We start from the raw sequence: 17,764 nt of genomic DNA on the forward strand, positions 1-17,764 counted from the left end.
ACTAAATAAGAGGAAAGGGAGAACAGAAACCGTGTTTCATCTCGTCATTGAAAGTCTAGATGTCTAGTTCAAGAGATAGCTCATAAGATTCGAATTCAGCGAGTTTTCATTGCACAAACTTTGCGAGAACAATTCTTGATGATCAATTCATTTCTTAATCCTGCGTAAAAGAGAGGCGAAAGATACCAGAGAGACATTCAAACTCATATGTCGAAAAAAAACTGACAACCCCATGGCGAAAAAAGACAAACAGACAAACCATAGTACACAAAACACAACATAGAACAAAAAAGGAAGTTGCACTTTCTAAACAGATAGAAACAAAAGTTGGATGCGAAGACGATCATCTCAACCAGATGCGACAGTAACAAAAATAAACGACAAAAAATCAAGTACAATAATTAATCTTCTTTATATTAGTCCAGTAACCAGATTATGAGTTGGGATCATGCGTTCCGAATCCGACGGAATATGTTTGGGTAGAACAACGATTGCACATTTTGTGTCCCGTGTGGCCGGGATATAATAAATTTAAATATATAGACAATCATAATTTTCTTTTATCCACTTCGTTGGAAAGAAGGGTTCTGATGTTAATGCTGTTAATTGGTCGACTTATAATTGCATTTTTTACCTGAATCATATGTCGATTTGTTACGTTCAAGGTTCAATGATTGTCATTGAAATGGACATCAGCACGCTTTATCATTTATTGTAAGATCATCATTTACTTACGGTATTATTTCATTTGTTAATTATTACTTTGGATACGTGACAGGTTTTCATCTATCCTGGCTTTGATGATTATTATAAGCCTAAGTTTACTTCATTAATGTTATAGTTTTAAATTACTATTTAATACAATATACTTTTTTGTCAGTGAATATTCGTATTTACATTTTTATTTGTATATATCATACAGAATTTTTTTTTCATTATAACAGATCGTAAAATTTCTAAATCTTTTAGACATATTTTAGTTGTATTTTCTTATTAATTTTTTTATATTATTTTGTTCGCACGTATAGTATTTCTGCATAGTCTGTTTTGAACAAAGTTATTCAGGGCAGTTCATGTACTTGCATTATTGATTATTAAACATAATACTGAAGTATTGTTCCGATGATTGATTAATTGCTTCTTGCTTAACGTTATTATAGTATAAATAATTAAACACAAGTCTCGTTTTGGCTGAAAATCAATTGTTTAATTTTTAGTGTGATTTGGCACATTTGAAGATACGTTTGGACAGAAGGGCAATTGAGATATGAGGTTCTGCATGGAAGGAATAAATAGTAACTATTGTTTGGGAAGAACAACGATTGTAGGATATTTGTTCCGTTTGGTCGGAATATAATAGCAGAACAACAAGTTTAGATTATATATGTCCCGTTTAACGGAATACCATAATTCCCGCTTGGGTGGAACAAAGATTGTTGATTTGATATACAGTTTTGACAAAATATGATAACGGTCCCATTATTTGGGCAAAATATGATTCCTTTTTGGGTAGAACAAAGGTCAATCTAATTTGGACAATAAAAGTTTCAGTCGTTTTTTTCTCATTGCCCCATAAACTGCTGAAGCATATGTTTATGATTTAAGAAATCCCTGTTTACAAAATACGTAAAGTGTTAACATTCACGCGCATGACGTACCAATTATGACATGGAAATACCAAATGCTTGAAAATATAATATGTCACTACTGAGAAATGGTTTATCAACAAAGTGAAAACTTCAATTAAAACGTTTGGTCATAGTTTGAAGTCTTCCATCTGTGTCAATTTCAAATATGAGATCGAGATATGGAGTTTCAGTAGAATTTTAATGTCAATCCCTCTGTGATATATAAGATGCGAACACTCGTTACAAATGTTAGGAATTGAGTTAACACCATCAATATATTTGAACTTGACATCAATGAGCTAGGCTAGATAGGAGAATTGCAAGGAATTTTCACAAACTTCCGCATAAATTCTATACGACCACTCCTGTATTTTGACCCGCCTCAACCTGAGGACGAAAAATTGTCATCTAAGTTTGTTATATTGTATATTTGTCATAGACACTACTTGACTATAGTATGTGCTAAAGTAGACAGTCTGACTTAAGTTAAGATAAGGTGAAATATTAAACAAAGACTTTCAAATTATCTTATTTTTGTCTATAATGGATTTAAAACTTGTACGATTCGCTCGTGTATGTAACAACTTATTTGATTTTAACGAAAGAAATCGCTGTATTACAGAAAATTATTACACCAGGGTTATCGATATCACAAACTTGTCAAAACATTTACTAAATTTTATTATCGGTACAAGGACATTATTCGTAAATATAAATCAACGTGTAGACATCTTATACATTCAGGTATTTCACATCCAATCTTTTATGGTAATATTCTATACAAAGCACAAAAATGTCGTCATTCACCTCAAAAGCTAACCAAACCTTTACACAGACTTATTCAGAAGGGATATAGTTACGATACTGTTGTCAGGTCATTAAAGATGGCATTTTTTGGAATTAATATTTATTCGCTCATAGGGTCTTTGCATAGGAAATAAACACATTTATTCTAAAACCAGTTGTAGGCATGATACGGGTTATGTTCTTCTCATACATTTTATGATCGTATGATACTAAACCCCTACCGAGAGGGATTGTGCTTGATTTTTATATGATGAAAACATAATCTTTCAATCAGTTAAATTGAAGTCTGCAGATGGCATGTCAGTAACTGCTAGTAGTCCTATGTTAATTTATGTTATCATAGTCATTTTGATTAGTTTCTTCTGTTACCTATTCTAACATCGGATTCGGACTTCCTTTAAACTGAGCTTTACTGTGCGTATTGCTATGTGTTTGTTTATTCTACATTGGCTAGATGTATAGGGGGAGGGCTGAGATCTCACAAAACATGTTTAACCCCGCCGCATTTTTGCCCCTGTCTCAAGTAAGGAGCCTCTGGCCTTTATTAGTCTTGTATGTTTTTTTTTATTTTGGTTCATCTATATGTTTCGGAGTTGTGTGACGTCCATTTTCTCTGAACTAGTACACATTTTTATTTAGGAGCCAGCTGAAGCCTGCCTCCGGGTGCGGGTTTTTCTTGCTGTGTTAAAGACCCAGTTGTGGCCTTGGGCTGTTTTCTGCTCTTTGGTCGGGTTGTTGTCTCTTTCACACATTCCCCATTTCCATTCTCAATTTTATTGAAAGTAAATTATCTATTAAAATATACTCAAAGATATGAACATGTTTTGAAAAATGTGGAAGTTGGAAGTGAATGAAAGCAAAACTAAGATTGTTGTTCAAAGTTAAAAGAAAATTGTTCAAAAGTATAAGATCACATATAATGGGGTTGAACTTAATGTGATTTGGTTTTCCTTGGAATTTTTTGTTGAAATAATGTTTAATTTGCAAAAACAAAAACTTGAACTTTGACGAATGAAAAAAGAGTCTAGTATCTATGCTAATAGGTCGACAGATATATTGACCTTTGGAAGGATGGAAATTTAGGATGATAGAATAAGGCAACAGTAGTATACCGCTGTTCAATAGTCATAAATCGATTCAACTGAAACAAATCCGGGTCACAAACCAAAACCGAGGGAAACGCATCAACTATAAGAGGAAAACAACGGAACAACATGAACACTAAACTGTTACAAAAACAAACACCAACATACATAGAAACGGACTATTTGATAACAACAAAAATTGATGACCAACGTCCGTCAGCCAATATTACACGCATATTCGAGATAATGTTATGTCATATTATATAGATTCATTCCAAATAAATTCCGAAGGTTGACACTCTAAGTCGGGGTTTAGTCTACCATCTTGTGACTCACCAGGATAGTCAGGTTTGATACAAATTGATATCGTAAAATATCAGGCGCGATAGATGTCAACCGTTTTTGCGAACGAGCTAAAAACTTTGCATTGTGCCAAGCGACTGATACTTTACGATATCTATACGCCGAAAACACGATACATTTTGTTTGTAATCTGTTTGTCATGTTTTTTTTCTTGTCTTTTCTTTTTCCTTAGCAGTTGGAAAGCAGGTCAAGGTTTGACACTAAGTCTATCAGCAACAATAGAGTCACGTGACCGCGAAAATTCAGGAAAACTACGGAGGAGATACACATAATTTTTTTTATTAATAAACCACGTCATGATAAAAACTAAATGCTAAAAATAATCTTCAGTATATATAGTTTTCACTCGTCAAAATTTACACATCAACTAATAGCCATTCTTTCTTAATTTTAACGCCAAACCTGAAGTTTGTATGAAAATTGTCAAGTCTCCTGATTGAAAAGTCTTAATAGTTTCGAGGAAACTGAAAATGATGGGCTGAATTTAAATTTGATAAAGCATCTCAATAAGTTAAATACTCGGTATGAATATCCAGGCTATAGATTTTTGGATACGAAAACGTCAAGTTATTTTCAACACGAAGCGGTGGTTTTCTTGCCGATTTGTGCAAGTGGTTATCTCCCCTTATATCCCAAGTCAAAAATGAAAACCCAACAAAATAATAAAAAGGAGCTTAAATCACAAAAATCAAGAAAAAAAAATAAACGAAATTCGATTTACAAACTAAACAATTATAATATTATCAAGAGATATCTCTCTCCTTTTCAGAGAAAAATTAGAGGTCAAGATTAAAAGACAATAATATTGGTAAAAAATCAGAAATGTCTCTTAGAAAAATAGCTGAATTGATTTAAATTTGCTCTGGCAGATGCTATTTCCACAGCAATCTTTATAGTGGGATATGGGATCACTCTTGGTAGTTTTTTTTAAATACTTTTAACAATGTTTAGTGCAATAAAACATATTTTGTACATTTAAATCCTTCTGAAATACTTTTGATCATTAAATTTTACATTCTAAGCCCTATAGCTCCTTCTATATTTCTAAGTTGAACAGTACAGTACTACCTAGTACTGGAAAATATATATCCTACAGAAAAAGGATAAGTATACCAAAAATATTTCAGAATAACTTATTGTCACTGAACAATAGAAAATCTGTAAAAAATAATACTTTAATAATAGTATAGCTTAATAAGTGACGTATTTTTTTTATTTTAAGATAATTATTAAAAATTAGCTAGGAAAGTAGCCCTTGTCAAATATGTAAGTATTTTATAAATTATGAAAGTAACTTTTTTGAAAAAATCAAAAATTTTTAAGGCTGCTACTCTTGAAGTTGCTATGTCACCTGGTATAAATATTTATAAACAAAGTATTGTATAATTTTAACTTAATTATTTATATCACAAATTACAAAAGGACCATTTGAAATAACAGTTGGTGTGGAAAATCTTGTGCATTATACTTAATGATTGAAAATTTGACAAAATTCAGTTTTGTATGGTCACATCTTTATGAATGCAATTTCAAGTTTGACTTGACAATTTAGTTTTTTTGCACTTATTACTATAACTTATTTAGTAAAGAGAAATCAACTTAGCAAGGGTTTTCACTTTTGAGTATATTTAGATATAACTGACCTTCATTTCTTCTTTGAAATATTTTTCCCCCAGAATTTGCATTGCAAGGCATATTTGTTTCAGTCACATTTCTTGTGTTTTTTTGTCCATCCATCATTTGTCAGAGTTGTTGCCAGTATAAATAAAATGTTCTTAGATGAACAGTTTCAAAAGTATTAAACATGATCTTTGTTTCACTTTTCCAATGTGTAAATTTTCACTATGCACAATATGACCCTGACACATATTTTAACGTTATATGACGTATTTTTAAAAAAGAAAACAATGTCACCGGCGATGTGTGTAGGGGATCGTGAAGTGTTTTTATTCCTTTACAATGAACTTATCGAATGAAATTTTAAAAATCAACATTTTTTAATCATTCATCTATGTCTCTAATAAAATCAGTATTTTAGTTAGAGTACTTTGAAAACAGCTACAACGTAAATACGCTGAACCTACTGTGGTTTAAACGAGTAACGCTGCCGAAACAAGCTACAAAATGACATGCCCGGTGTTCACTGAAATTATTGTATAAGAGTAAAAAATGATGGCTTCATAATTATGTAGAAATTAAGAATAGGTTACCTGGTTTAATTTAAGATGTTTAACGTTCTTTTCCGTATTTGGATACGCAAACGTCAAGTTATTCAATTTCGATGTTTTTGGCGAACAAAAAATATGGCTGATAATTATTAGAACTGACACGATGAAGTGATAGCAAATAAAAATGGTTTTCGACAATGTTTCTATGTCGTATTAAAGTTATATTATTCACAAAACCTACAAACTTTAAAAATCAATTATAATAAAAGCATGACAATTTCCTAAATAAGTTTAAACATCGATTTTTTAGCCGATTGATTTCGCGGACTTTTTGTCGTCGCCGATTTTTGTGGCGCCACCTAATTATGTCCCCTTGCTATTTTTGCTGATAGAGCTTGACGACAACGGACGTTTCTAAGGAGTTGCTTTCCAACTGTTAGACAGTTTTACGCTTGGCAAAGTAAGCTTGATAACGTCTCCTCACACACGATGACGACGTTGATAACTTCTCAGACATTGTGACGTTGCTGATAACTTTCAGACATTATGACGTCGCTGATAACTTCTCAGATATCATAACGTCCCTAAATTCTGCTCACGTCTTAAAGCTGTGATACGAAAATTACGGAGTGACTGTCAGAGTATCCTAAACCCCTTCTTAATTGATAAAAAAAAGAGAGGCGAAAGATACCAGAGGGCATGATTCCCAATGAGGCAACTATCAACCGTAGACAAAATTATTTCGATAATACCGTACGGCCATCAATAATGGATACAACTCATACCATATAGTTAGCAACAAAACGTCCCGAAAGACGAAATGTGAAACAACTCAAACGAGAAACACCAATCGCCTTGTTCATGGTAAAGTAATAAACGAAAAACAAATATGACAACCAACGACAGCCACTGAATTGAAGGCTCTTTTCTTTTGCAGGCAACCTCTCACCGTAAACTGATACAGTGGTGTAACAACATTTCATAAGAACAAAGTTGGTTTTTTTTACATGTAACCACGTAGAAAATTGGTTAAAATTTAATTTTTCTTCGGAACAAATGTTATGATGGAGTAATTAAGAAGACAATACACAAAACAAATATAAAAATAATACAATGTTCATGTAATAAATAAAATGTTGATAGAATGAAATCATAATGAAGTTGTCATTGCTTGCTTGATTGGAAAACGCAAGCATGTGAGAAAATGAAAATATTCCTTTTCCTTCAATAACTTCACTAAGTAAAGGTTAAGTACATGTTTTGCAAAATACCATACAGTGGCAATTTCTGTGAATAGTTCTGCATTTAACCTCATGCGATAGCAAATAATAGAATTTTATATGTTTGTAACCTGTAATGTGAACAATGGTGACTGTTGCCATTGAAATAGCAAAAAATGAAATATTCGAACAGAACCAAAACGTACAAAAATTTGATCATACACATGTGCACAATAAGAGTTTGAAAAATTCAAAATGACTGCTGTCGCCATGGAACTACAAGTTCGGGGTAGCATTCGCATTTTCTTGCAATTGTAATTCTTTGTCTTTCTATGCATTCTTTCTTAAAAGTCTTAAAAAACTTCTAGTCAGATAAACTTTTAATTCGATTGAACAGCTTTTGTATGCGGTAATTTGCTTGGGAGCATGAATTTCTATATCGACGCACCTGGTGTCGCTCCTTTTTGGACATCATGCGATTCCCTCTGCTTGTGTATTTTTTTATTTGTCTTTTTAATCGATCTATGACATTTGAATTTCGGTAAACTACTGTTGCTCTAAATTTAGTAAGTACGAGTACTCTCGGGTCGACACTTTGAATCTGTCACATTTCAGCGAAATCTTACATATCATCTATTAATATCAACTTGACTTTGAGGATACTACAGAAATTATAAGATCTGCTTTATATTGGATCTTTGTCTTGATTTTGACACAAATTGACGAATTAAAGCTTAGATTTCTGAACGTGACGATTTCTATTTTCCAAATTATCAACTTTTCGAACAGCAGTTACATACTTTCTGTTCCATAAAATGGCATTTTCATTTCTCAATTTATACACAACCCGCGTGCATGATCACATTATGCGGACTTAATTAACAAGGATATGTTTTTTATCTATGATGTCTATTTGTTTTGCTCACACATTGTTGTCAATATAATTGAATTCTATGCGATTGTTTTACAAGTGAGAGGTTTGGCTAGCTATAAAACCAGGTATAATCCACCATTTTCTACATAAAGAAATGCCTGTACTAAGTCAGGAATATGACAGTTGTTTTCCATTTGTTTGATGTGTTTGAGCTTTTGACTTTGCCATTTTATGTAGGACTTTCCGTTTTGAATTTGCCTTGGAGGTCGGTGTTTTTGTTATTTTACCTTTTTTAATGCAAAAAAGCTCCTGCAGGGTTATAAAAAAGAACAATTTTGCTTTCTTATCATGATTTCCTTGTTTGAGGATTGCTGCTCGCAAGGAAGCTATTAAACTCAAAGTTCCAAGTGGTGAAGTTGAAATAATCTCTTCGTAAATTCTATGGACGCCATCACGAGTTGGTTGACCGTTATGGAATATCCGTTTCACAGGTGATATCGGATATGTTCCAAATGTCGTAACTACAATCCCGTCCCCTTTTCCCCGAATATGACCTACCGAATTAGACTTATTACCGGGTTTGTACTGACATGAGCAACACGACGGGTGCCACATGTAGAGCAGGATCTGCTTACTCTTCTGGATCACATGATATCATCCCCCAGATTTTGGTGGAGTTCGTGTTGCTCAGTCTTTATTTTTCTATGTTGTGTTTTGTGTACTATTGTTGTCTGTTGGTCTTTTTCTTTTTTAGCCATGGAGTTGTCAGTTTATTTTCGACTTATGAGTTTGAATGTCCCTTTGGTATCTTTCGCCTCTCTTTTACAGAAATTTTCCAGTCATCATCACCAATTAGTTTGCCGATATAACGTTTCTGTGTCTCAACTAACAAAAGTCTAGTTTTCACTCTTAAATCTTTAGCTAAGTGAAAATTCGTCATCTTTGTAAATTTACAAAGAGTATTATCAGCTTAGTAGTCAGTGCTTCAGTATTGACATAATTGATAACATAGTTTTTTTTTCAAATCGCCGTTGATCAATAAAGAAAATATGTAGAAATTCCCTCAGGCATATTTGATCCTATATGAATTTGGCTATTCTATTTAGGCGAAGCTCATCAAGCATTTGTTTGTACAAAAATAATGAGTAAGATATTTCTTAATGAAGGTTTATCTAGAAAAGCGTGCAGGCCATATTATTTTGATTTATCGATTGTGTCGTTTTCCCGTTTGTGACATTGTAACAACTGTATTAATTCGCATGACAAGTGACGCATGTTTAGTAGATGACGTTTAACCTGTTTCGATATAGTTAAAGCTCATGCTATTCCCTTACCTCAGGATTTTAATCTCGATTTGGTCAATTTGACAGTGTTAACTACAGTTGCCCCTAATTTGGTGTTTTTATTATTTTCTTTTCTGTTTAGTAATGATTTTATAAATCAGACCCTTTTTACAGATTTTTAAAGTTTGATCTTCTGTTGTGTTATTACACCACTTTAACAGGGTGAAGCGCTCACAAACATGTCTAATCCCGCCACATTCTTTAAGCGCCTGTCCCAAGCAAGAATCTTGGTATCTAGTGTTTTTTCTATGGTTGCTGTTTGCCATGACCTTTGTGCATTTGTTGTTGTTGTATCAATCGGGTTGTTGTTTTTCTCTTTTAGATTGTTTCACATTTCACAGGGCCATATATAGTTTACTGTACGATTTTGTTTATTGTTGAATTCAGTATGCTGATCTGTAATTGCTTATATTATTGTTTAAGTCGTTAGGATAGTTGTCTCATCAGAGATCATACCAAATTGTCATAAAAATGTTTACCTCGAAGAAAACGGGAATCAGATTTGAAAATACTTTATGATCTGCAAGTCTTGTGTAATAACATTGGTACCGCTAATGTTATTACATTGATTACATGTTAATGTGTTTATAACATTTTTAAGTACATGTACATGTTGTTTGCTTCTATTTCAAATAGACTGTCCGCGTATTAAAACATCCGATTAAAAATACAGAAGTTTCATCAGTCAAATGAAGTGACTTCATGAATAAGTTATCATTAAAAGATGTATATTGTCCTTTCTGTTTGCTGCAAAGACTTCATAAACAGTAAGTCTAACACGTAGCGAAATATTGTGATTACAATTTTTTGGCAAATGTTTACAGAAATTCAGGCTCCTGAGCGATAAGTACCTCCTGCAACATTAGAGGCAACCAAATCATGATGACATTCATAAAATGTGTTTCAATTTTACAATTTAGAGAAATATATTCAATATTTCTCTCGAAAACTGAAGCCCTCTGTAGAGGAAACTCTATTCGGATAATCAAGAATATACTGTAAACCCTCCACTTAAACCGTTACTTTTATCATATGTGTTCAAGAAATTCCTAAAAATAGTTTTTCAATTAAAATTTCAAAAGACCAAAGTTGTTACAAAAAATTAAAACTATATCTGGAATTCAAAATTCTCGAAGGAAAACACAGAAGAAAATTGATGATGTAGTAAACAGTTAAAGGTTTAGTAATCTATAAAACAAATACTATTAACAAAATTTAAAAAAGTTTGAAAATTGTCAAATGCAAAAACCTATAAAATTATTCTCTAATGTTAAGTTGTTGCAATTTGCCCTCTTCAAGTTGATCAAGGTAGTTATACATGTAGTCATCAGCAAAATGTAGCATCTGCTGTAAGGTCATCAAAGCAAGGATGTTCACATTATCATTAAGGTCCATCTCAGATTCATAATTTTTTACTGGAAGGATGTGTGACCTCGGTAGTCCCATTATCTGCGAAACTCTGTCAACGGTTTCTCTGATCAAAGGACTGTGAAAGACATTTGATAAATCTTCCCCTGTTATCTCACAAATCTTGTCGATCTTTGTTAATAAAACCACTTGCGGAATGCCTGCAATTTTTATGAAAATGAAACGGTTATTTCTTTAATAGAATAAATGCATTTATATTCACATTTACATAAAAAAAATCTTTATGGTATTTTTCGATTTCTGGCAAAGTTGACTTTAGATGATTTTGTCTATTTTTTTAGGTCCTTTTTTGGTTATGAAGCTCTTCAACTGTTTCGTTTTTTATACATCCTTGACTTTGAAATATCTAGCTTTGAGATTTACTAATGAAGGTAAATCCAGAAGAGTGCTTCAGACGCATGAAATTTATAACGTGTTTTTATATTTTTCTAGTAATCCTCCACGATAAAAAAAAATGAAAATAACACTTTAAAAATTTTATGCGTCCGAAGCGCTTTTCTTGGTTTACTTGGTTCAGTACCGATCAAAGCCAACAATATGAATGCGTACAATGGAAAAGTACCGAAACAAATAAAGAGGTTAACTACAAAAAAGACATAAAACTGATAGCCAAATGAATCTACAGTCAACTTTGTCTTATGGAGTTGGAACCTTAGTTTCTGAATAATTTCTAAATTCATGAGCGGAAAATATAAGAAAGGAATGTTACAAATCATTTAGCGCGCAGTACTAACTACTGACATTATGACTCTCGGAAACTAATAGTCCACAAGCAGCGATATCGAAATACTTCTCTTAGTTTCACGTAGAAAATAAATGACATGGACATTTTGTTATTCGCCGCTCGTTTCGACCTTTGTAAAAATTGATTTTGACCATGATACAGTATTACCATTGCCTTATTCCTTAAGCTATAATTTACAATTGATATTAAGTATATCATTCTGATTTAAAGTAGTATAAATAAACTCAGACACATGGTCGCCTGAACTGCTTCCATCAATCAGTAAATTTCTTGCTTAAAAGGGATGTTCGTTTGGCTGTGCTGAATGTTTATAAATACAAAAAAGATACACAGCTACGGCCGATCAGAAGGAGGATATCAAATCCTTTGCCTAGTGTAGACATTGCTTTAAGAAACCATTTCAACAACTCTTTGATAGATGTTCATATGGCCTACTGCTGGACAAACTATCGCCCGAATCAAGAAATCAAGTAGCAGTCTATACGGAAGCGCTAAATTCTCCTCTTTCACTCACAGTATAAAATTCAGAATAATGTTTAACCCACAGACATTTTAATATTAAAGAGTATGAGCATCAAAAATGTGAAAGGATACATAAATACTTGAATACTTATGGAACTATATGACCAACAGGAAGCTAAAGAGAATAGCAAACTTCTGCCTAGTTGTTCCTTGATAATTTCCAATATTGTCAACGGAGAATTTAAGAATGTCAGTCTTTCCATAAAATTACATGGTTGCTATCGCTACGTATTGCTGATGAAGACAATTTTGAGAATTTAACACCTTTTTCTAGCTATATTCAGGCATTTATAATTTGGTCCATGTATTTAGAAATGATCTAAAAATATTGTTAAAACATCAAAGAGCATGCATAAAACTCTGATACTGTGAATTTAAGTTAGGATTGAAAAAACTTTAAAATTCGCTTTCATGCGAAATTATTTCAGAGGATTTGTCTTTACACGCCTTTCATCTCGACTGAGCCACTTGTCAAAGCCTGAAATGTTTGCAACAATCAATAAATCAACCATTATAATCAAATAGCAGAGCTTATTATTCATTAACTCACTATTTGTTTCATAAATTATAATTCTCATTAAACATTTTATCATTATGAAATAGTTCATCATACCTCTTTGGTTCATGCGCATCTGTAAGTTTTTTAGCCTCTCAATGACCTTTTCTGCCATTACATCTACGGTGCTGCCATCTAAAACAAACACCACACAGTGGATTTTCTCACTTAGGTGTGGGCTCGCTACAAAACCTAGTGTATCTGTGGAAACTGGGACAGATGGATTGAACTGTAAAATAATTTCAACGTTCATAAATTCAGATTGTTAAGATAAATAGATTGGATATAAAGAACGCATTAAATATTTTCACTATTGCGTAGCGTAGGACATCAAAACTAGGATATGCATTCTTCGACAACACATACATATTCCACGGTGTTCTTTAGAAAATGTTTTGAGACGTTCTGACACTTTTTCGGCTTGATATTTTATTTTTCATAACTATATAAATAAGACAACTCTCCATCCAAGTCACAATGTATAAAAAGTTATCAATTATGTCAAGATAATACATTTTAGAAAATGTCATATTTTGGGAACAGTTGTTGTGCGCATGTTTTTTTTATCTTGTTCTAAAAATTATGTTTATTACTTGTTACTATTGACAAAGCAATGACACACAGAGAAGGTTCAGCTAATTTGAAAATAGACCTGAATAGATTAATCCAGAAAGTAAAATTTATCGGCAAAACAATGCTTTTTAAATAAACAGGAAGAAAAAAACGGTACTATATTTGTATCCCTAAATTTATAGAATAAGTGTCAGTTTGGATCATAAAACTTAAGGCCATTTTGTTCGCCTATTGCATCTTTCATAAATATTGCATATTTTTTCATGGAAAAAATATGACAATTTAACATTGTTGGTTCATTTTGTATAACGGATTTTTGTTTCCAGTAGACTTTCCACTCGAAAGCTGTAAAAACCTAAGGTTTCTATAAAATAGAAGAAGTGTGTCACCTGGTGACGATCTGGTATATTGCCATCGAGTAAATAAGACATTTCATTTGCATCAACTCCTTGATCAGCTTCGATTCCTCTAGTGTCATGAAGTCGAAAATTCATTGGCTTCCCAGTTTCACCATTTCTGATTTGGTACATCCTATACTAAAATAGTTGAAAACGACAAATAAATATATGGAAACGATAAAAGTTTTTGACTTTCACATTAAAAGACAATCCTTTCAATAAAATAATTCATATCAAGTATTATAATTTGAGAAAGAAGTTATTAAAAGGAAACAATATATTTGGATCATGCTATTGACATGATGATCCCATATGAACATAAATAAATGAGCTTTAGTTTCATAGAGGTACTTTAAGCAGATTCCATTTTTACACATTAATGTTATTGAAGAAACAATCACAAACGTCACAAAAAATACGTCACTTTTTGTGACGTTGATCCATTCATGTGACGCGCAGTTTATATTTCGTTTGTGGTGTCCTGATGTGCTGTCGTAAATTCATGGGAGGTGTCCGTTGTGATTTTGCGCTTTACATGTTGTATGTACTATCATATTATTTATTTATGTATTTCTCTGTGCTGAGTGTTCTTGCGTTTGTTTGTACTGTATTCCTATCACGTAGTGTTGTCATTTTAGCGGTTTTTTTACATTGCCATATAAGCGGGAGGTTTGGCTAGCCATAAAACCAGATTCAACTCACCATTTTTTCTTAAAATGTCCTGTACCAAGTCAGGAATATGGCAGTTGTTCGTTTCTATGTATATTGGCGTTTGCTTTTGTTATAGTTCAGTGTTTCTGTTGTTCCGTTCTTTTCCTCTTATAGTTGATGTGTTTCCCTCGGTTTTAGTTTGTTACTCGAATTTGATTTTGCTTAATCGAATTATGACTATTGAACTTCGGTATACTACTGTTGCCTTTATTTACATGCGGTGAATAAGATTAGTTAAGAAACGTGGTTATGCTCATTTCGAACAGGTTATTTAATTAAATCAAATTCTTAGTAAAATAAACTATGTACGCATTTGAATTAAGGCGACAGTGGTTTACCGATGTTCAAATCTCCTAAATTGATTAGGAAAAGACAAATAAAAAAATAAACTGAGGGATTCGCATCAGCTCCAAAAGGAGCGAGACGGGGTTCATCGACAGGGAAAGCGTCTCCTGATATGCATGCATCACCCGCCATGCGATTTCACATTCGGTAAATTTGACACAATCAAGACTAGAACACAATCGGTTAATTTACAGATCAGACGACTATACTAAGTCTGGTATCTCAAGGTTGACATATCGTATCGGTCAAGCAATTCGCGATAATGAGAGTAAAACTTATGTAGTGTCGATTTCAGTCGTTCTTCCTCATAACTTTTTAATGCAAGGAGCAAATTACCTGTTCATGAAGTCCTTATAATGTGAACATGCACAAGCGTAACGTATTAACTGAGATATATAAACGCTATATGATGAATCATAGGGTATATTACTTTTGAGAAATGTGAAGTTGACAATTGGGAAGTTAAAATTCATCACGTTTGTGGTTGATTCTGGTTGGAAGTCGTCCATCAGTGTCAATATCAAGGAAAAGATCAAGATATGAAGCAGAAATTCTACTTTCTGTAGTGTACTTAATTTCAAGTTCACTGGGATATATGAGATGTAAGCACTCATTTAACATGTTGAAATGTAGGACATCATTATTATATCTGAGAGTATAATTAAAGAACTTTGAGAAGGTTTTGTGTGAATTCTGCTTCATATGAGTACAAAAAAACATGTTGTCGATCATTTTCGGAGTATGTGTTGTGGGAAGCAGTGTGCTTCTTCACAAAGTAGATTTTTTATGACCTAAAACAAGGAATTTGAATCTACGTTTATACAGTCGCTTGGTAATTTTAGCTCAATGCGGATGCTTTACGTTATATAAGATTGATCTTAAACAGTTCATATTGTATTTAAGAAAATCTTACTACAGTTGTAAGGCTATGTTCTGCATTTCCACTACAAGCCTGACTTGTAATATAGCCTCTAAATATTGAGTTGATAGTATTAAAGAAACTCGATTTCCCTGCGCCAACTTCTCCAATCATTAAAAGACGTGCTTGGGTAATTTTTAACTCCTTCAAAGGTTTGTATCTCTCCATTCTCCCTTTCAGCTCATCCAGCAGCTAAAATGACGAAAGACATAATTGGGAATATTTTATTATTTCAAAAAACGACTGTTCGTTTGTTGTGTTATAATGTAAATAAAAGAAAGGACCTAATCAATATTATGCTTCAAAGAACAATATTGTTATTATTCGGGAACTTACTTTTGTAACGCTATGACTTTTATAAGCTGGTCCCTGATTCAAGACAAATAAACTTTATAATTACTTAGATATTCAAATTATTTGTGTGAAAAAAGGCACCACGGACTTTAAGAAATAACCCCATTCCGCTGAAAAAAATCATGTTGGATCAATATTGGTTTATAATAAACTTTCATTATGATATTGACTTCAGACTGTGAAGAGAAGCAAGCAAGTACTCGATAGTAGTCATTGGCTATTAACAAGGAGAATATCCGAAAAGATTCGAAAATATGTGTTATATTCAACAGACATAATGAGCAAACCAAAAGAACAACTATTTAAATTTGTATGTAAATTGTGAACAAGGTTATTTTAAAATGTGAAACAGAAGCAAGTAGTTAACTTTCAATTTTATCTTTATTATTCGTAAGTTTTACGGACGCCATCACGAGTTGGTTGACCGTTTTGGAATATCCGTTTCACAGATGATATCGGATATGTTCCAAATGTCGTAACTACAATCTCGTCTCCGCTTTTCCCGAATGTGACCTACCGAATTGGACTTAATATCGGGTTTGTACTAACATGAGCAACACGACGGGTGCCACATGTAGAGCAGGATCTGCTTACCCTTCCGGAGCACCTGAGATCACCCCCAGTTTTTGGTGGGGTTCGTGTTGCTCAGTATTTAGTTTTCTATGTTGTGTTTTGAGTACTATTGTTTGTCTGTTGGTCTTTTTCTTTTTTAGCCATGGCGTTGTCCGTTTATTTTCGACTTATGAGTTTGAATGTCCAACTGGTATTTTTCGCCTCTCTTTTGAAACACGTAGGACTTTTGAGTTGACTTTTCAAAATGTCAAACAGAAGCAAATAGTTAACTTTTAATTCTAAGAGTATTTCTTCAAAGGCAATTTTAAATCGTACGTCACCAAAGGTCATACTTGCTCTGTGCTATATGATCGATGCCTCTGATAGATAGATAGAACTGCTGGATCGTCGGCACTGTAGGTTGTTTCAACAGCCCTGTAGTCGAGCAATTCCTGTGCTGACTTGAAATATTACTTTGGTTTTTATTGTTTCCAATGTCCTTCAACTTCAATTTGATTTGGCTGTCCAACTGTTTTGATTCAAACGCCACTGATGAGCTTTTTAGACGAAATGTGCGTCTGGCGTACTCTATGATAAGCCTGGTGTCTTGATGAGTTTTTTTTTAGCGTGAAAAAGGCATCCCCTGTTTTTGGTTAGTTTTGTGTTGATCAATTTAGGATTATTATGTGTAATGTTTTTTAGTGTTTGTCTTGTCGGTTTTTTTTTTGGTTTTTTTTTTTTGCCATAGAGTGTTTTCTGTCTTTCTTAAAATTTTTCTGTAGTTTTGTTTGTGTTATATATCAGCATCGATCCTCCAAGATAACGCGCATCAGAATATTTATTATATCCTCGATGGAAATACAGAAAATTCTAATGTGGGATCAACAACCTCAAATTGAAGAACAAGAAAAACACAACAAACCACACAAAATATAACAGAAAACTGAAAAATTAGCAGCACGAAATCGATCAAACAGCCAGATTGAACTTAAATGTTTAACAAACGTAAGCAATTAAATCTACATAAGCGATTTCTGCTATGTGATTCATGTTAAGCGGTTACATTTTACTGATTCTAGTGTCCTACCTTTTTAAATGTATTTTAGGTTGAATACGTGGTTATCTGCGATACAGATATTTCATGGCGCTCAACCAATTAGTAATGGTGACCGT

General features: G+C 33.0%; 1 protein-coding gene across 1 annotated transcript; it reads right to left on the minus strand.

The window, feature by feature from the left end:
• Positions 1–10,717: 10,717 nt before the first annotated feature.
• LOC127737163 (interferon-induced protein 44-like) lies at positions 10,718–15,853 on the minus strand. Its single transcript, XM_052247694.1, has 4 exons — positions 15,680–15,853; positions 13,702–13,848; positions 12,797–12,968; positions 10,718–11,056 (listed from the first exon to the last, which is right to left on the minus strand). The coding sequence occupies exons 1-4, from the start codon at positions 15,851–15,853 to the stop codon at positions 10,746–10,748; spliced, it is 804 nt and encodes a 267-aa protein (XP_052103654.1). The 3' UTR covers positions 10,718–10,745.
• Between the last annotated feature and the right edge of the window lie 1,911 nt (positions 15,854–17,764).

Source organism: Mytilus californianus, unplaced genomic scaffold, assembly GCF_021869535.1.
Source record: "Mytilus californianus isolate M0D057914Y unplaced genomic scaffold, xbMytCali1.0.p SCAF_4, whole genome shotgun sequence".
NCBI classification, from domain to species: Eukaryota; Metazoa; Mollusca; class Bivalvia; order Mytilida; family Mytilidae; genus Mytilus; species Mytilus californianus.